At 42.8% G+C, this 20,969-nt stretch overlaps 1 protein-coding gene across 1 annotated transcript in view; it reads left to right on the top strand.

Annotated features, from left to right (window-relative positions):
• The first annotated feature begins 16,327 nt into the window (after positions 1 to 16,327).
• Positions 16,328 to 20,969, top strand: part of LRP2 (LDL receptor related protein 2) — a 179,802-nt gene continuing 175,160 nt past the window's right edge. The window contains exon 1 of the mRNA XM_029910515.1: positions 16,328 to 16,421. Coding sequence (XP_029766375.1) covers positions 16,328 to 16,421 — 94 coding nt within the window. The remainder of the gene's footprint in view (positions 16,422 to 20,969) is intronic.

The following is a 20,969-nucleotide window of genomic DNA, read 5'->3' as shown; positions in this document are numbered from 1 at the left end:
GTAAGTCAGAGTACGAGTAGGAGGCTCCTATAATTTTTAAAAATTATTTGAGTCCCAAAAATGTAGGGCCCTATTGGAAGGACTCTTATCTCTAAAGTTTACTATATTTGGTGTTTATTTTTTAGCCAGGAAAAATACATATAAGCAACTGATACTTGCATTTATTTGTATCCAAATGTTGATCCCCAAATCTAAAAAATACCAGTATTAACATCTATGCACAGCCCTGGTATAGTATCACTGTTGATTGATTGCAACAACATAAGTTATTGTACACTCCTGTATTTGGATTTCTACTAGTCCAGACAAAGAATTTTGCTGAGCCAAACATAAACAGGCAGAATTTGCAGAGCTCCTAATTTTGGAGGAAATTCCTAACTGATACACATTTCTTCCCTGCAGTCTTACCCCTTCTTCAGCATCAGGTAGCTGTTCCATCACATTTGTCAATGAAAACTCCTATATAAAGGAAATAAATTCCTTAAAAAAATGGAGAAGTCCGTTGTCAAAGAAGTAGAGGTGTAAGTTTACTGAGTCCATTATTACTTACAGCTTGCTTTTAGTGCTGGCTAATGCTATATTGAGTCTTTCCTTGACTGGGCCCACTTATGTAGATAGGAGAAAACTACAGCAAATCGGAGCCTGTTTCCCCAAGCCTGCTCAGTGTCATTACAGAGGTCAGAAAAGACCTTCCTCCTCCTCAGCTGGGACACAGCTGAAGAAGAACTCTCTTCAGAGACCCAGTCTTTACTTAGCAATAATGGATATTAGATATAATATTGTTCTAGTTCATAGTATTATTGGGCCTGCTTCTACTCATTTTTTGTATAAATCAGGAACAACCCCCATGAAGTCATCAGAATTGTGCCAGCATAAAACTGGTGTGAGAACAGAATCAGGACCACTCCGCATTCCTGATAAAGAGCTCTAAAGTGGGGAAGGCATGTAACTTTCTATTTTCTTTATCTACAGCTTTAACCCTCTCAGGAGAGCAATGATAAGATTAAAAGAACCAGGCTTTCTTCCTATTATCTCTTCCCCCCCCCCACCCCAAGAAATCCATTAGGAAGAAGTTCAAACCCTAGACACAGAATTTGACCCGCCTTTATCTGAATGGTGGTAGAGGTGCCTTTCTTCAGATACTGTGACAAGGAGGGCTCACCTTTGCAAATAAGTGTGTAAAACCACAACTCTCTCTCTTCTCTCCCCCCTCCCCTCCCCAAAAAGCCAGAGGTTTCAGATAAAGGAATGCAGCTGTTCTCTGCATTTTGTTAGTCATCTTTCTGTGGGGAAAAAATATAAGCAAAACTATTTTTTTTAAAAAAACCTGATAATAGGACTCATCCCCAAACGGTTAATACTAAATTCCTCAGAATCTGTGAGAAGGTTGCAAATTTAAATATTCCATATTAACAAATGCCCACATTAAAGTTGCATGCAAAACTTTAACTCTGCTCCTTTTTGCATATGTGTTATGTTACCCTTTTTAGGATTATATGCTATTATTTTGTAGGTTGCATATAAATTATATGATGCCCAATAAAAGAGGAAAAAGTGGCATCTATTTACATTACTAAAACAAATAAAAAAGGAAGTATGCGGTGATTGCAACATCAACCAAAACTAAAAATGCTGTATTTTCTCTATGGACACAAAATACTGATTATAAAAATTAGTAATGTAAACACATATGTAAATATATTATTTTTAGCCTCACTGTTCGATGAGTAGACTTTATTCATTTACTGCACAATGTCTAATCTGAGCAATGAATGACTGAGGTCCTATAGGAATGTGATCACATAAAGACTGAGTTAAAGTTTTGTTTTCAGACTTTCTATGCACTGATAGAATGTGCTTCAGCAAACAAAAATACTGGTATTTGGGACTTGTTCCTGTGCCAATTGACTTTAACGGTCAATGTGTTTTAGCTTTTTTTAAATATTAGCTGTGTTTGGGAGGTGGAAATGGGAATCCAGACCCATAGGAAAAATCAGTTTATTAATGCATTAGACAAATTACGTATATTTGGTAAACCTCATTTGCTACCTCTTTTTTACAAATCCTCTTGTAAAGAAGTCAGAAAAGCCCAAGTAAAACCCCTTTAATAAATTCACATTAAATGTTTGTCTTCTAATGGTGGGGCTAGTGAAGTGAGACCTGAATTAAATCTCAGCATGATCATTAAAGAAGTGACTGAATATCCATGAAGAGATATGAGAAAGACATGAAGAGGTAGGAGCCCAGAAAGAAGAGGAAAAAAAGAAAGATTTCTGAAAGTTGACAGCATACTGGGGATAAAAGAGACCACAGAAATGATCAACCAGAGGGACAAGTGTAGAGTCCCTTTGGCTCTGAGAGCAAAATTTGGCCTTAATATTGTCTTGTAACACCACAGAGATCTTGGTGGGGAAATGGGTAGGGCAGCAGGTAATAAACTGTACTTCCCTTTAATCCCCACTAATACTGGAGAATACTTGATGATCTGTTTCCATCAGGTGATGTCTTGTAAGTGATTATTTTCTATTGCTTATTTAGATGTTACTGAAAACAAAAGGAGATCCTTATCTACATATATATTTCTATCTACAGTAAAAAGAGTTTTAATAAAGCTAACTTGTCTGAATTTATTACAAAGTTTAAAAGGTTTCCACAAGAAACTATAAATACTAATGTATTATAGGATGTGAACAAGCTGTCTAGGACATAATTCAGACAAGATGGAGGGAATGCAGTTTGTTGGGGGGCAAAAGAGTATGAAAATGATAGTGCCTGCTCCCATTATTGAGAGGGTTCACCCTGCCTTCCTGAAGGAGATTTGTGATTCAGATTTCTTCATCCCTTTATGCTCCTGCAGCTCCAGGTGTCTTCCATGGGCCAAAGTACTTTTTATCCCATCTGCTTGTAATGTGATAATTATGACTGTTGCTGATGGGAACCTTGCTACAGATATCTATGCCTTTGACCTCCAGCTTGAATCACTGTTTTGTGCTCTCCAGGGTTCCTAACTTTGAAGGCCACTCAGAAGCAGCACCTCATGAAAATGCCGCAGACTGACTACATAATGAGGTTGGTTAAAGAAATTACTATAGATTACACTGGCTTCCTATACGGTCAGTTAAAGGTGTCTGATATTGATCTATAGAGTCCTAGATGACTTGGGTCATTTACTGGAAAGACCTCCTCTTTCCTATGAAACATTGCAGCAGGTCCAATCATCTGATGTGTTCTCCCTGACAGGTCTCAGATTTGAACATGAGGGGAGACTGCGTGCAGGGTGTTCACAACAGAGGCTCCTCAACTCTGGAGTTTTCCCTGTTGGTCTAATAAAACCAGAGTTTAATCTTCTTGCTCAAACTGGCAGAATCTTTCAATCCAGAAAAAGCTCTTTAAGTGTGACCAACGTAATTTAGTTGAAGGTTTGAGGAGTTGAAAGATTTTGAGACATATTCCTTATTGACATAAGCTTGGTCACCCATCACCTTCTTTTAGTACCATGCAAGAGTGACATGTCATGATGTAGAAACAGGAAAAAAACTCCTTTTCCAATCTCCACTGTGCAATAATTAACTGGGTATCCAAGTTAAGCTGCTAATTCAAAGGTCTAAAGTTTGAGACTTGTTGTCTGAATTATTTTCCTGTGAATATTTTAACTAAAAAGCTAAATTAAAATAGAGTAACATGTTACTTCTTAGTCTAACAAGGCTCAGGCTCATGACCTTTGGATTAGTAAAACAACTCTTCTACTGTACCTAGTCAGCCACAAAAGATTATGGGGAACTAGGGCATTTTCATTAGTGTCTCTTCTGGACTGCCTGACACAAAGGGATGCAGCTACAGTTGTGGTGCAAAAGCTAAATACTAAAAAGTAAAATGCTAAAGAACAAAACGGTTTTTTTGAAGGGAAAGTGATATGTAACTTGACGTTTAATTTAAGTGCTTTATATCTTTTTATCTTTTAAAAATCCTTCTAATTCACCAATATTTACAGAGGGTATGTTGCATAGCTCTGCATTTAAGCAGTTTTAAAACCTTAAAACAACTTTTCCAGTGGAAATGTAGACAAGATGAGTAAAGTGTCCCAGTCTCTTCTATATGCCGTGCAGCTAAATAGGTAGAGCAGTTATACTGCTATTCCATGTGCTCTGTGTTTGAAACTTATGTACTTAGTCAATTTTTACATTGTTTTTCATTTAAGACCTGATCTTGAGGAATGATGATCACCCTAATTTCCTATTGTTTTCAATACAGTTGCTCAGTAGTAGAGACTCACCACCTTGCAGGAATGGGTCATTGAAAAAATTACCTTGACCAAAAAAATCTCAAATTGTGGAACAGCAGATTGTTACAGTTATTTCCACTGGCATGTAGTAGCAATGGAAAAAAGATAACATGTTGATTTTGATGTCTTACAAAACAAACATTAATCTATTAATGACAAGTATTATCAGCAACAGAAGCTGCCCTGTGTTGCCTTTCCCCTTACTGGGAGTTCTAACTCTGAAGAGCAACTGTAAAAATGACATTGCAGATTCCTATGTTTATTTTCCCTCACTGATTTCCATAGAAAATATCTTCATTTTACAAGTAAAAGATTTTTTTTCTAACTTCCAGCCTTTTGATCACAGCCTCTTCTGTGAGTGTCAAGCTGGGTTCTTTCTACCGTGTTTATTTTTACTAGGAACAAATGTTCTGTAATTAGAACCAGATATAGTTCTCATTGAAGTCAATGTGAATTTTGCCTTTAACTTAATGGAAAGCCCTAAGTCTGCAGTCCATAAAATAAATTTGCACTCTCATATACCTCTACCACACTCCCACACCTATGCAGCAAAAAACGGTGTCCTGTTTACAGGGCTAGTAGCACCTCCGTCCCCTTTTCTGGTTTCTTTTGAATGTTCCCCATCTGGTGTCAGACTTCATGCCTTTACCTCTCCTGTGATGGAATCACATGAATCTCCCACTCTCAGACCAGGTTCTGGGCTACAGTACCTTGTGTATCAACTGTGCTTACCTAGCAGATCCAACTGAGTTTTTTATCTGCAGTTCTTCCCTTCAGGAGTCTGTGATCAGTGGTATTTGGTGACAAAGCAATCTTTTAAAAAAGAGTATTGTTTATTTTAACTGTAGGAGCAAAGCATTAGAGGATAAAAGATTTTTAAACAACAAACAATCTACACAGGTCTGTTTTACCTAATGGCTTACCCATCCCCTGATAGTAGCCTAGACAGGCCTAGCTTCCTCAGATACCCCAGTGAATACCTGTGTCTTAGTTTTGTTCCCCCTAACAACTCCCTCTCTTGAGAGACAAAGAGAGAGAGAGAGTCTCTTTTAAAACTGCTTATAGTCTTTTTGATCTTGAGTGTTCCTGGGCTTAGGCCAGCAAGAGTTTTTATAGCATGTTGGGGGATGGGTTTTGGGGTTTTGGGAAATACTCTATAAACTGCACTTCCCTTTAATCCCCACTAATACTAGAGAATACTTGTTAATTATCTGTTTTTCTTTGAGTGCTTGCTTATATCGATTCCAATTAGGTGTGTGCGCGCCGCATGCACAGTTCGCCGGAAGGTTATTCCCCTAGCAGCATCTGTCGGGTCGGCTCTGGAGCCCCTTGGAGTCATGACTTCATGGCGCCGCATATAGGGCCCTGCCAACCCACCACCTCTCCAGTTCCTTCTTACCGCCAGTGACAGTCGTTGGAGCGTTTCGTCTCTTGTTTTCAACGAGCGATCCTCTAGCAGAGTATTTCTGTAAATAGTCAGACAGTTTTAAAAGTTGTTTGTAGTTGGTTAGATATTTGAACTCGGGGTACTGGGATGTGTTTTCCCTCCCTCGTTTCCCTGTCCCTCTCCCGGACCTGGGGCATGCCTCGGTTTAAGCTGTATGGCGTTTGCCAGAAGCCTATGCCCAAGGGCGACCCACGCTCAGCTTGTCTAAAGTGCTTGGGGGAGTCCCATCAAATGGACAAGTGTAAGATCTGTAGGAGTTTTCGCCGCCGCATGAAGAAAGAGAGGGACCACAGTTTAAAGTTACTGCTAATGGAAGGAACTCTGCTCCCTCAGTCTGAGTCGAGCCCCATGGACACGGCACCGGGCTCCTCAGCACTGGTGCACAGCTCATCAGCTTTGGTCTGGAAGGTGCCGAGGAAGGACTCTGGGGTCAGAGACACTCGGCACCAGCACTCCCCAGCGCTGAGCACGGCACGGGAACAATCATGGCACCGATCAGTCTCCTGTCCCAAAGAAGAAGCACAGCAAGCCTGGGACCTGATAACTCTGGCAGGTCTGCACTCTCCCGATCACGGTGGCACTGCACCGGCCCCAGATGACACAGAAGTTACCTGTGCAGTCCAGAGGCAAGCCGGCTATGACTCATCGGACTCCAAATCAGACATGGACTCATGTGTATCCTGGAGAAGCCGGTACCGTAGCCGCCAGCACTCCCAGACTGAGGGGATGACTCAAACCTTCCCCCCGGTACCATGACCAACACAATCGCAAGTACTGGCTCACATGCTGACTCCATGGACTTACCAACAGTCCCAGGGATCCGCCTTGGCATGCTCCTTTTTGGTCGCTTCCAAGAGAAGGACTGCGTCTAGGACCAGGGATCTCTCTCGAGCATCAGCCACTGCTACCGCCGCTAGTGCCACAATCAGCACCGCGCCTGGCACCAACAGCAGGACTGGTGCTGGCGCCGCATCCGGCACTGCATCCGGCACCGTGGCTATGATCAGTGCCGCGGAAGGCGCTGTGGCCGGCACCGAGGCGGACTCCGATTTGGGGGCAGAACCGCAGGAAGGGCCTTCCCTAGTTCGGGGTTCCTCATCATCATCTCCAGATGAGGCTGTGGCAGGAACATCCTCGGGGCCTCCCCTCCCCGACAGAAGAGCCTCAGAGTCTCGGGATACAAATGGAAGAGGTCACTGAAGCATCAGACACAATGGTGGACATTTTATCCCCGGTAGGACCCACCCGGGTGGCCCTTCCCCTGATTGAAGCCATTCAGGAGAACACAAAAACTCTCTGGCAAACACCATCCTCTCTGGCTCCTATAGCTAAAGGAGTCGAGAGAAAGTATTTTGTGCCCTCCAATGGCTATGAATATTTGTTTGCCCAACCCCCACCAGACTCGGTGGTGGTGGTGGCTGTCAATGAGAGGGTGCACCTTGGAGAGCACAGAACTCAAGGCCTCTGGTCTCCAGAGGAACTGATGCTTCACATCAACGTGAGGGAGCTCAGGGCAGTCCGGCTGGCATGTTAGGCCTTTCGGCCTCTCCTGGAGGGCAAGTGCATATCGGTCCTGACAGACAATACAACAGCGATGTTCTATATCAACAGCTGGGGGGGAGCATGCTTCTCTCCCCTGTGTCAGGAAGCCCTCAAGCTCTGGGAGTTCTGCATAGCACACTCGGTACACTTGGAAGCGTCCTATCTTCCTGGGTCTCAGAACGAGCTAGCAGACCATCTCAGCAGGTCTTTTCACAATCACGAGTGGTCTGTCCGCCCAGACATAATAAACAAGATCTTCCAATGGTGGGGAGTTCCCCAGAGCAATCTCTTTGCCACAAGGGGCAACAGGAAGTGCTTACAATTCTGCTCCTTCCTGAACCACAGCCCGGGTTTGTTGGCAGATGCGTTTCTACTTCCATGGAAGGACTACCTTTTCTATGCATTCCCTCCTATACCGCTGGTTCACAAGGTCCTCCTCAAGATCCAGAGTGATGGAACCTCAGTGATCCTGGTAGTACCGGCCTGGCCACGCCAGCATTGTTACACCATGCTACTGGAGCTATGAGTGGATACTCCAATCACTCTACTGTTAGTTCCGGACCTCATCACTCAACATCACGGACGACTTCAGCACCCCAATCTCGAGTCTCTCCACCTCACGGCTTGGAAGCTGCATGGTTGAATCTGCTAGAGCTTACATGCTCAGACCCCATTAGGGAGGTTCTTCTGGGTAGCAGAAAACCTTCAACCAGAGCTACTTACCTGGCCAAGTAGAAAAGATTCGCAATTTGGTACTCGCAGAGCCGTATCCATCCGACGCAATCATCAGTCCCCTTTATCTTGGACTGCCTCCTAAAGTTGAAACAGCAGGGCTTGTCTCACTCCTTGATAATGGTTCACCTGGCTGCCATCTCAACTTTTCACTCAGGAGAGCATGGCCAGTCCATTTTCACTAACCAAATGGTGCAGCAATTCCGCAAGGGATTGGACAGATTATATCCTCATATTCGGCGACCCACACCGGCTTGGGATCTTAACCTGGTACTTTCGAGGCTGATGGGGGGGGGGGGGCATTCAAGCCCCTAGCGACATGCTCACTTCTCTATCTTTCCTATAAGGTGGTCTTTTTGGTTGCAATAACATCAGCCAGAAGGGTGTCCAAGCTCAAGTCTCTCACATCCGACACTCCATATACCATTTTTTTTACAAAGACAAGGTGCAACTGCGACCTCACCCGGCATTCCTCCCGAAAGTGGTCTCGAATTTCCACACCAATCAAGACATATTCCTTCTGGTCTTTTTCCCGAAACCTCATGCCAATAGCCGCAAGCAGAGGCTTCACTCCCTGGATGTGCAGTGTGCATTGGAGTTTTATATTGAATGAACTAAGCCATTCCGCAAGCCGAACCAGCTGTTTATTGTGCTAGCAGACAGGATGAAAGGCCTCCCAGTGTCCACGCAAAGGATATCATCGTGGATCACAGCCTGTATCCGGGCTTGTTATGACCTGGCAAAGGTCCCTGCCCCTGCTCTAAGTGCGCACTTCACCAGAGCTCAGGCATCCTCGGCGGTCTTCCTGGCCCAGGTCCCGATCCGGGAGATATGTAGAGTGGCAACGTGGTCCTCAGTCCACACCTCCCCTTCCATTATACCCAGCACACCAGGGACGATGCAATGTTCAGCAGGGCTGTGCTTCAATCAGTGATTCCATGAACTCCGACCCCACCTCCTAGGTAAGGCTTGGGAGTCACCTAATTGGAATTGATATGAGCAAGTACTTGAAGAAGAAGAAGAAACAGTTACTCACCTTCTCATAACTGTTCTTCAAGATGTATTGCTCATGTCCATTCCAAACCCACCCACCTTCCCCTCTGTCGGAGTATCCAGCAAGAAGGAACATGAAGGCGTGACTCCAGGGGGCTCCAGAGCTGACCTGACGCGTGCTGCTAGGGGGAAAACCTTCCGGCGATCTGTGCACGCGGCGTGCACACACCTAATTGGAATCGATATGAACAACACATCTCGAAGAAGAACAGTTACGAGAAGGTGAGTAACCGTTTCTTTCCATCAGGTGATGTCTTGTAAATTAATATTTTCTATTCTATAAGAATGTAAACGGTGGCTTAGGCCCTTCTGGGAAAAACTGATTTGCAAGTTGGCTGGTGAGAAGGTCTTCAAAGCTACCAATACGGGCACTGTCTCTTAGCAATGCTCATGAGCCATTACTATCATGAGCCATTCTGCTTTCTTCCTATTTGTTCTTCATTACAGCTCCCTATTAAACTAAGCCCATATATTCTTGCAGTAAATATCCCAATAGACAGGTTAACACACAGTATTCATCAATTATTACAGAGCAGCTCCTCCTCCATCATGCTGGGTCTCATCGCACTCAGACAAGTGATTCATTTCACAGGCCTATGGCTGCCTAATTGACCTATCATAAGAAGGAGGTCTTACATACCTGGTAAAGAGACTTGGACACAAAGTTCATGGACAGGTCCAATAAAGTTTCAGTTTATTAAGCGATGGTCGATCTCCATCTCTGTGGAGAAATACAAATCAAAATGGTTTAGGATTTATCTGTCTTCTAACCCCATACCACTAACCCTGCCCGTTCTCCTTACTGCTGAAACAGCTGTGGGCATTATGTTTCCTGATACATACTTAGTAGTTATGTGTTTTGGGGCTTCCTGGGCTCAGATCCAAAAGCATATAAAAGACTTTTACTGCATGTGCCATTAACCCCCTAGTATTAATTCATATATTTCCCCAAGTGCTTCTGATGAACGGTTGCTGTGATCTCTGTGGGCATTTGATTTGGGTGCTAAGAAAATAGATACTGGGTAAAATTGCCAAAAACGTCCAAGTGATTTAAGAGAAAAAGTACCATTTTCAAAGCAACTGTAAGTCTAATTGAAATCCACCATTAATATTACACCATTCAATGTTTGCCTCATTCCCAAGAAATAAAGATAATTTAATATAGAATACATTGTTTTATTTAGTTACATCTCTTTGGCAATTAAAAGTGTGACTCCAGTGGGAAGTGAGATTAAAATAGTAATTTGTTGGGCACGCTAATTTGAACATGAGAGGCGGGGCTGCTTATTTACTAAGATTGCCCAACACTACCCTTTATACGATCCTATTTTTAATTGCTTATGACTTTGCCAAACTTTAACTGTTTGGGCTGAAATTTTGCAGGCACAATGTCTATCTCAGGCTGAAAGTTTTTGAAAATTTCAGCCCAAATGGTTTATCCATTTCTGAGAATGAGGCTAGTAAAAATATGATGTTTTGCCCAGGTTAAAAAATTTGGGTGCTCTTTCTTTTAAACAGTTTTTGTGCCCCCATACATTGGAGCAGGGACTTGAAATTTGGCTGGGGGGATGGGTAGCCTGTGTGTCCTGGATGTATCTTTTGGTGTCCTTGTGAAAGTCCACCTACATTTGGCCAAATTTATAAGCCATTGAAAAATTGCAGAGAACATGCTCAGTGACGATAGAATCTTCAGAGATTTTAGCTGTTAAGTTCTAGTAAGTCTCAACTGAGTCAAACAACTTCCAGTCCTGACTGGATTGCACATGCACCATTGCACAGAGTGACTGAGCACACTCCAGCACAGGGGGATAAGGTTCATTCCTGTAATGGCTGCTGCAAGCTGAGGTGGGGCTGGGCACAAGAGTAGGGTGTCTGCTGGCAACCAGGCAACTGTGGAGGAGGAAGCCATCTGCTTCAAATGCCTGGGTTCAAACGACCAATTTTATATTTCCCTTGTTGCATATTTATATACTTCTACCCATTGAACCAGTTACAATTCCAAGTATGGTAGATGTGATTATTGTTAAACTATGGTATTTTCCTCCATTGTGGGACAAGCACAAAGTGTAAATGGAGATTTATTTTGCTCTCCCGTCTCTGCTAATTTCACTTGAGGGAGTTTGTTACCAATATGATATTTCTTGCATGCTTCAGACTCTGTTGTTTGCAACTGATTTACATTTACACTGTATTATGATAAAATTATTGGTTGAAAGAGGGTTATGAATGAAAGAGCCAAAAGTACAGACAGTGGGGAAATACTTTAGCTGCTAGTAGCATTATTATTTGCATCCTAAACAACCACCATCAAAATCCAGAGCCCTTTACAATTAGATACATGTGTAATGAATGGAAAAGGAGGAAAGCATTAGAAATCTGTCCATGAAGACATAAATTATTACTAAACTGGAAGAACTGCTGCAAATTTGAGAAAATTCCTAGCCTTTTGCAATATCGCCTGTGATTTCAATGGGAACAGAGCTGGGCCTCAAGTGAATTTAAGAAGAAATTGATTGTATTGTGAATAGCTCCAAAAACACCCCCGCCCCAAACATAACATTGTAAGTGACGTTTCTATCACATAAAAACATGATGGGCTGCTGTAAAGTAGAGACTCTAGAATAACTGTGACTTTTTGAACTGGAGTACTATGGTAGAGCCGATGGAAGGAAGCCACAGAGCTTTAATGCTCTGTGATGAACTGTTACCCCCACAAAGAGACTGGGACATCTTGTACTTCAGATCCATGCAGATTGTTTGCTATATCAGCCTCATATTCAAAGGAGGACATAGACAGATGTACCTGTGCATATGATATACAAAAAAAAAAACTTTACAGGAAAAGGTGTTGTGAGCATATGCTGATGTGACATTAGAAATAGTGCCTATAAAATAATTTATCTTTGGAAAAATCTAAGTTCTTCAGAGGACAGACTGGCTGCAGGATTACTAAATGCTAGTGAAAAGAACGAGGAGTACTTGTGGCACCTTAGAGACTAACAAATTTATTTGGGCATAAGCTTTCGTGGGCTAAAGCCCACTTCATCAGATACATGCAGTGGAAAATACAGTAGGTATGGTGTGTGTGTGTGTATACACACATACATACACACACACAGAGAACATGAAAAAATGGGTGTTGCCATACCAACTCTAATGAGACTAATCAATTAAGGTGGGCTATTATCAGGAGAAAAAAAACTTTTGTAGTGATAATCAGGATGGCCCATTTCAAACAGTTGACAAGAAGGTGTGAGTAACAATAGGGGGGAAATTAGCATGGGGAAATAGTTTTTACTTTGCGTAATGACCCATCCGCTCCTAGTCTTTATTCAAGCCTAATTTAATGGTGTCCAGTTTTCAAATTAATTCCAGTTCTGTAGTTTCTCGTTGGAGTCTGATTTGAAGTTTTTGTTGTTGAAGAATTGCAACTTTTAGGTCTGTAATTGAGTGACCAGGGAGGTTGAAGTGTTTTCCAACTGGTATTGATTAGTCTTGTTAGAGTTGGTATGGCAACACCCATTTTTTCATGATCTATCTATCTATCTACTGTATTTTCCACTGCATGCATCTGATGAAGTGGGCTTTAGCCCAGGAAAGCTTATGCCCAAATAAATTTGTTAGTCTCTAAGGTGCCACAAGTACTCCTCGTTCTTTTTGCTGATACAGACTAACACGGCTACCACTCTGCAACCTGTAAATGCTAGTGGTGATTGCAGCTCTGTTTGTACACAAGGGGGCAGATCACCGGCTGGGATAAATTGTAATGGTCAAGTCATAGCGGGCTGGGAGGCTCTGCCCACAATCTGTAAAGGTGCCTACGTCTGGTTTTGCTCGATGTTAGGTGGGTTCGGTAGTTAGTAATATAGCAATCTCGACATTTCTACAAGTTTATTAAGAGTTAGTTCTCTTTTGAGACGGGACAGGAAAAGTGAACTCTGGTCAAAAATCAATCCTTTTAATTTTTAACTTCTCTGCTCAGGGCATTTCTTTAATTAGTAAGCGATATGTCCAATCCCTGTAAATTAAAGCTTTCACAGCTTTTCTGGGTGCTTGTTTACAGGAAAACAAGGAACGCAAACATTTCCCAATGCGGATTTTGCATTAAAACCAGAGTAAACAACTGAATTTGCTGTATTTCTTCTAAACTTCTAAGTGGAGTAATTGAATTTCCTTAAACCTAAAATAATCTTTGTTGATAACAACTATCTTTGACATCAGTTCACTTGAAGGTACAGAGAGAGCGCCAGCAAAGCAGGAGAACTACATTGATAGAAGTGATCGTTGACTGTAGTTTCGGAATCTGTATTCTTTAGTTACATTTCTTGTACGACCCTTTCCCTCTAGCTGACTCTGGCTTGGAAGCATTTGGGCCCGATCCTGCTTTTCTTGCGCACCCAAACTCCCATCTAAGTCATTTGTTGGTGTAGGGATTGCAGAATCGGGTCCTTTGTTTAGTTGATATGGTTCAGTGGAGAAAAGGGACTTCAGATGGAGAAGACAGTGCTCCTCTACTTGTCCCAGGACCTTCCCCAAAGATGAGCTGTTATCCTAGCACTGTATTTTACTGTCGCACAGCACTACAGCAATAGGAGCAGCCGAGCTGATAATACTCATTACTTAATTAGTGGAAGGGCTGACCTCTAAGGAAGAAACCTTTCGAATACATTTGTGAATGAATAAAGTAATTTAAACAGTGGAATGGAACAGAAATGTATCAAAACCCAAACTCCACTCCTAGCTGTCAGGGGGGAGAGTTTCTCTTTTTCGCACAATTACCCTGTTCATATTTGGGAACCGGTGATCTTTCTACAGCTAGGGGAGGAAATGTGGACAATGCGTTTGCCTCTGAGATTAAGTAGGAACTCCCCTCGCTTTTGTGCTGATTTCAATTAAAATCTTAATCTCTAAATCCACTCCAGATAAAAATACTTTTGAAAATTCTCTGTACTGAATGGACGCAAACATCTCAAGGCAGAACAACGCGCGTCGTATTATTCGCTCACTGGCTGGGGTTCCAAGCGCTGGAGCTCTCTACAGGGGCTGGCTACGTTATTTATCCATAAGCCTGTCTTGCTTTCAGTGCCTGTGGTAGTGCCGGGCTAGCAGCAGTACGTGCTTGGGCGTGAATTGGTCAGACTCTTCCGTTCTAATTAAATGTAGCCAATCTGTGTGTTTGCTTTTCAGACACCCATTTCTATAGAAAGGATCGGCTGTGTACCCCCGTGTGTGGATCCCGTCCTACCCTCCCCTTGGCGTTGTTGTGGGATTAAAGCAGCGCGGCCCCATACACAAACGCAGCTGGTTCCGTTTGGTCAGCCTGAGACACTTGCTGTGAAACTACGACAAGAATTCCAGTAAGTTGGCAACACTTTCACACAAAGAAAACAACAATAGGAGAAGTCCTTCCGTGCAGAAAGGAATGTTTCAAGCACTGTTCTCCTACAGTGAAAGGAGACAGGGAGGGAGGGAAGGAGGAAAGAGATTTGAAGAGGGCAGTTCCCCCCCCCCCCCCCCCCCCCCAGCAGCTCTGGATCTTGTGATGGAGAGATCTTATCCTCTCTCTGATTCAGAGGTGCCAGGAAACTCATTGAATATTCTGATCTGCCCCAGTGTTTCTTGTGGCTTGACCCCGGTGCTGTGTCGTACCACTACACCAAGCAGCCCTGAACCTGCATAAATCACAACCCTGCAAAGCCTACACTCCACATCTTATCTTTCTTATTCCCCCCTCCCTTTCCTCCTCTAGCATGATAGATATTAGAAAATCCTTACGGAAACGTTTGTGGGATTAGGGTCCTAAGCGATCAACGCAAAGAAAAATCCGTATCTCCCAATCAACAACAAAACAGCCGTGTAAAAATTACAGGCACTTTGGAAATTAAAGTCTGTGACAGGACCAAGAAAAGTTAAGTAATGTTTCAGAAATGTCTGTCAAACTCTACAAACAAGCCCTGCAGTTTAATATAAACTGTAAACTTTATGCAAACAATATAAGTAGTTTGTATAGATGGGGGTAATTAAAATGAATAGGACCAATCATGTTAGGAGATAAATGCATCTCTCCCTCTCTCTGATACCATGATTTATACAACAATCCCTTGTTCCTGAAATACACGAGTATGTTGTGTTTGGGATTGAGAGGGGAGGGCTAAGTGACGTTCCACCTAAAGTTTTATCGTGATAAATTTCCCCTCCAAAAGAACTACCGTGCCACTGTGAGTCATGTTAAGCTACACGATCTCTCAGCAGTTTTAACAGAATTATAAATACTGTTAGTTAATATCATTTCTGTGTGATACTCCCGGTACTGCCTTTCCATCACAATCTTTTGACGGGCTCCGAAAATATGTTAACCAGATTAGAGTGGAGGGTAATCTCGGAAAAATGCAAACATATCCCGGCGTTCCCCTTTCGAATGATGATTTGTCATAGTTTTCTATAGTAGTCTTGTATCTAATTCCTGAAATGGCAACAATATCTGAACCCTGGATGGATATTTTACCCGTGATTTATTGTGTACCTGTGACACAAAGACCCCTTACCAAAGGCAGGATCGTCACAGTACCCTCTGTTGACAAAGTTAGGAGCAGGGATATTAAAGTTTCCCTTAGCAATAGCTTCACACTCGGCCCAAGCGTTTTGTGAGACTGACTTTCTCTCCTGGGAAATTCATGAAAGGCTCTGGTGGAGAAATAAGATTCATTCTGTGACTGTCAAGACTTCAACAGCGTTTTAGAGGTGATTGACCGCGTCTCTTTATGGACTAATCAACGAAATCAGCGTTTTAAACTTTACACCCATGTCTGAATTTAATGACTTGTTCTAAAGCCTTAATAAGGCTCCTTCGTTAACTCCTTTTATTGTTTGTCAGGTGGGACACTGGCGTCTGAGGAGCATCAAATGCTGTTTGCTATTGGAAATCACCCCGGATCTGCCCAAAACGTATTGTAAAGCTGCACCAGAGTGATGTAGAAAGTCATTGGAGTGCATTGGTGTGAAAGCATCCCTCCTACCCGGCAAAGTGCGCGCGGAAGGAGGGGCCAAGGCAGCCTGTGGCTGCAGGGGCCTGGAGCAATGCCTGATTCCCTCATGCTAGTTCCGGGGCTGCTGGGTATAAAGAGCTTTATGCAATGTCTGGAGGGTGGGAGTTTCGTCTGCACCTAGCGGGATAAGAAAAAGACACCGGGCGGCTTGGGCTGTTGCAGGGCCGAGCAGCCTTCCTGAGCCCAGCCGGCAGCTTCCTAGGGAGCTGGAGCATCCCAGCCCAGATGGGATCTCGCCACAGGATGGACGGAGGAGCAGCAGCTTCTTGCAAAGTGCTCATATTATTCACTGCATGCATCATGCAGGCTAGTGGCCAAGGTAAGCCCCCTACTGCAGCCTCGTCTGAGTGGGGCTCGGGGCGCTCCCGGGCCCCTCGGGAACGCCAGGGGGAAGGCGAGGGGGGCGGTGGCTGCTGGTCTGTAAGGGAGCTGTGTCCCCGGAGGGCTAGAGCAGCAGGAAGTGACTCTTCCCAGAAGTTGTTTATCCTGTAGTGGGAAGTAGAGCGAGCCCGGGGGCTGTAAGAAGCGAGCCCAGCGTTTTCTGTGACAGCTCCTCCTCAGGCTGGTTTCGTCCTTTGCTTCCCCCGGGGTGGTTCTTTACCCAAGGAAGGGGTCTGAGTCCTCGGGGGGGAGCAGTCGCTGAGCTGGGGTTACGTTTGGGAGGGCCGTTCAGGCGGTGCAAATCCACGGCAAAGTCACGCCGGGCTTTCATTTTCTGGAGATGCAAGGGAGAGAGAAGCCTTTAACTGGGGGGAGCGCTCCTTGCAAGGAGGCCGGCCAGGGCTCCGTGCATAAAGGAGGGCAAGACAATCGCCGTACCCTGGCGCTTGCTACTGAAACATGTTTATTGGCCCCGGAGAACATCTATAAAGATCTGTGTGTGGCCGTGTTGCCGGCCCCTCTCAACGCACCAAATGCAGGTGGTTGGGAAGCCCGAAGTGAGCGGGCTGAGTGAGTCCCCCCAGTTTCTAAGAGCTGGTTTTGCAACCAGCTCCTCGGTAAAGCTGCACCTCGAGATGTGTTCCATTAGGCAGACACAGGCTTTGCTCTTTGTATTTGCACTGATTGTGCATGTGCAACGTGTACGTGTCTGTTGTATGTGTAACAGATGCGGTATGTTATAAAAAGAGTCTAATAAAGAAACAGATGCTTAGTCTGGAGCACAATAAGCTTCCCTCAGTCCCAGACACAGATTTGAAGTTGGGAGAGAGAGAACTTTTTCTCTGGGCTTTGCTGTTGCTAGGTTACATTGGGGAGCATGTGACTGGCAGAGCAGGCTGAGCACTATAGGCTGCGCCGCCGCCTACTCTGGTACTAATCTAGCTGCTGGGGATGGAGGAGTCCTATCTCCACTCACTCACTCACTCCCACCCTGTAACTGCAGCCCATCTCTTCCTGTCTCGCCCCTTCCCTCTCCCACACAATGTAATTGCCCCACAATTCAAATGAAACCCCTTATTGTTCCAGCAGGATGAGATGAAGTGAATTTCCTGGGCCACGTCTATTGGTAGCCCCACTGTTTTATGTGTGTGCGTTAGGTGGATGTATTCAAATTGTTAATCTGCTTTCTTTGCTCAACTCTTAGTGTAAGCTTCTTAGAGGGAATCAAGTAAGTAATTATACAGCAACTGCTGCTAACAGCTCCCTTTTCTGAGCAGGGAAGTAGTTAGGAGATAGCTAATGTACAGCAGGAGCATTGCAAAAGCTCCAGCCAAAGAGGTCACACTGGGTAGAGAGCTAATTCCTTTGCACTCTTATTTACACTGCATAGAACTGAAGCTGCAGTGCTGACTTAAATACTTATTTCCTTGTGCTAGAGCCACCTTGAAAAAATTAGGACACATGTATAATAGATGTGAATGTGAATTTACCAATTATTTGGTAAAGTGAGGGGAAAACCTTGAATTGGCACCCAAAAGCAGGGCAGGTGTTAAGAATTTTGCTGTGCTGGATGTAAGAATTATCAGAATAACTATGCTAATGAGATGATGTAATGTTAGTAATGGAGTCTGGTAATACCTGTGTTAAACCTCTTAATAGTAGTATTGTCAACTCTTGGGACTCTTATTCCAAGTCTCACAATATTTGGTGTTTTTCTTAAAACTCTAGTTCTTGGAATCCTGTGATTATGTGAAGATTTCAGCTTTCATTTAAAAAAAAAAAAGTGATTGTAGACCTTGTGGTTGCAGAGACAAACTTGAAAACATGACCCAAACGTACACTATCGTCTCAAAAATTAGAAGCCCCTCACTCAAAAGTATTTCATGATTTTTAATCCAGTCTCATGAAATTTTGAAGGATGACTCATGATTTTTGAATACTGGCAATTTGAATTTGGGAGTACTGAGTGGAAACTGGATGTTTCCAGAAGCCTAAGAAGACTCAGTTTGATCTGAGTGGTTATGCCTATATTAAGCAGTGTTGTGTCTTCTCCCTTGACAAATCTGACTCCTGAATGTTTGTTAAACATGCTACTCGATAAACAGAGAGAAAAAATGACTCCTCTCACTGTCCAAAGTTGCACAGGAACTGATCCTGCAACCTGTTACTCATGCCAGCAGTCTTTATTATTTAGGATTACTATCATGGGTAAAGATTACAAGATGGGGTCCATACTCTGTCTAATTTAAGTTCTCTCACGGTGGTATCCTAAAGTAGCATTTTATAGGGAATTATAGAAGCAATATTTTATATTACCATAGCATTTCATTTTGAAGAATCCCAAAGCACTTCAGACATCCACCTGTACAGCACTGCTGAAATGCAGCCACATCTTGGGTGGACATTGTGGTGCACAGCAGTGTGTGAAGGGCAAATTTGGATTAATATCATCAAGGCAAATGTCTGAATTTACAAAAGAACCTGGCAGTCTTTAAGGATTTGTGTACTCACACAGTACTCCATTTATCTGGTATTTATTATGGGACTCCTGGAAGGACTGACTCTAGTCTGCTATGATATGACCCTCTAGTTCCTGGGAGTGTAGGTGTTTCAAACCTTGCTGCTCTTAATAGTTCACTTCCATAGGCAATGTTTTCTGTCTGTGTTCTTGTTTTCTCTGTATAGTGTTCTCTTTATAGTGGTTAACCATGAATAAGAAACCTATTTTCCCTTCTTAGAAGGAACATACCTCCTTGGACACTCAAATTTACCTCCAGCTCACAGAAACCCGATTTTATTAAATAATATTTTTGTAACCTATGTTCAATTAATCACAAATCAGTTAAGCTTCCTACATGACTATTTTTTCTGGAGTGCCTTATTTTGGTTCAAATTCAGAAGAGATGACACACGTGTCAGAAAATGAATATATATATAAGTAGTAAAGTAACTAGCATGTATTTGGCATTCAGTTGATAGGCAAAACGAGGTAAAATACATTGTAAGGAGGAGGATGACAAGGATTTAGCAGGAAAAGCATAAGGTAGTGGAGCTCCCACTTTATCTGATATGCTCCTGTTAACTTCTTTTCCTGCTACACCACTTCGGTCTCCTCAGTTGTAAGTTGCATTCATTTTTTCACCATCTCAATATCAAACTACTGCAAGATATAAAACATTGTCACTCATACCTGTTTTCTGCAAAATTCCCATTGACTTCAGTAGGCCCAGGATTTCACCCCAATGTGTAATTTACATCAACATTTAAATCACTGCTTTGAATCTGGTCTTGTCTATATCTTTACATTTCCTCAGTACTCTTCCCTGCATTGCATTAAATGACGAGACATTTTTTCGTATATCTTGGCCAGATCCTCTTTAGTTTACCAGATTAAGAGTCCAGTCCAAGTCAGCGGGACTTGTGTGAGCAATGATTGCAGAACTGCGCTCTGCATTTCCATAGTTAATAAGTAATATCATGATATTGGTCTAAACCTTCATAATGCTGGAGAGGTGAGCATTTCTGGTGATAGCCTTTCACCTTACACGGACACACTTGTTTGGTCTGTGAATCCTCTGGATACTAAAATGCATACAGCTGCCTGAATGCACACTACAATTAAGTTGATTTCCAACTTTTGGTCTATTCCTCCTTTTTCAGTAGCTCATAATTTCCTGAAGCAAAATCCTCATGGGTTGAGATTTTTCCATGGTTGGTCTCAGGCCAGAGGTGAAGTTTTTTTTTATAAAGTTTTAACAAATCTGATTCATCTATTTTATGTGTATATTGAGAAAAATCTATATCCTTCCCAGTATAACCTGATCAAAAATTTTGCAAATGGTAACACAATTCCTTAGATCATTGAGATCTAAGGAATAAGCCAAGTTTGAAGCAAATTGGTAGAGTAGTTTTAAAGGAAAGGGGAGAAATCTTGGCCCCATTAAAAGTAAAGGGAAAACTCCAGTTAATTTCAGTGGGGCCAAGCTTCCATCCAGGAGAATTTAAATTTGGAAATTTTGCACTTGCACAGTTGAATTTTGCTGCATGAGCCATGATTTACTTCATTTAAGTGTTTAAAATAAACTTCAGAGTTATTTGACAAATAATATGGAATGGTTTTAGGAGAGACTGTATTTTAAGTCTGTATTCAGAGCAGAGTTAAGGTTGAAACTTCAGCTGTAATATTACAATTCCTGTCTTTTGAGTGCTTGATTGCAAAACCTTAAAATGTTAACGCTTATTTGTTCAAAATAAAAATGTAATTCTGCTACATGTATGAAAAAGTGATGTTCGCTTACATAGTGGCATCATAAGTGATAAACAGAGGTTTGTAGCTTTTATGTATATTAGTGAATTCACATTCTTTGACAATTTTTTGGCCAACCTCCATTTCGTGCAAGTTTAGAATTGGCCCATGTACCTGCATGTACAAACCACAAATTGGATATTTAGGTGAGCAATTATAAATCTCTGTGTGCAAATGTGA

Source organism: Terrapene carolina, unplaced genomic scaffold (genome assembly GCF_002925995.2).
Source record: "Terrapene carolina triunguis isolate 2854851 unplaced genomic scaffold, T_m_triunguis-2.0 Scaffold62, whole genome shotgun sequence".
Taxonomy (NCBI): domain Eukaryota; kingdom Metazoa; phylum Chordata; order Testudines; family Emydidae; genus Terrapene; species Terrapene triunguis.
This window is presented reverse-complemented; position numbering and strand designations above follow the sequence as displayed.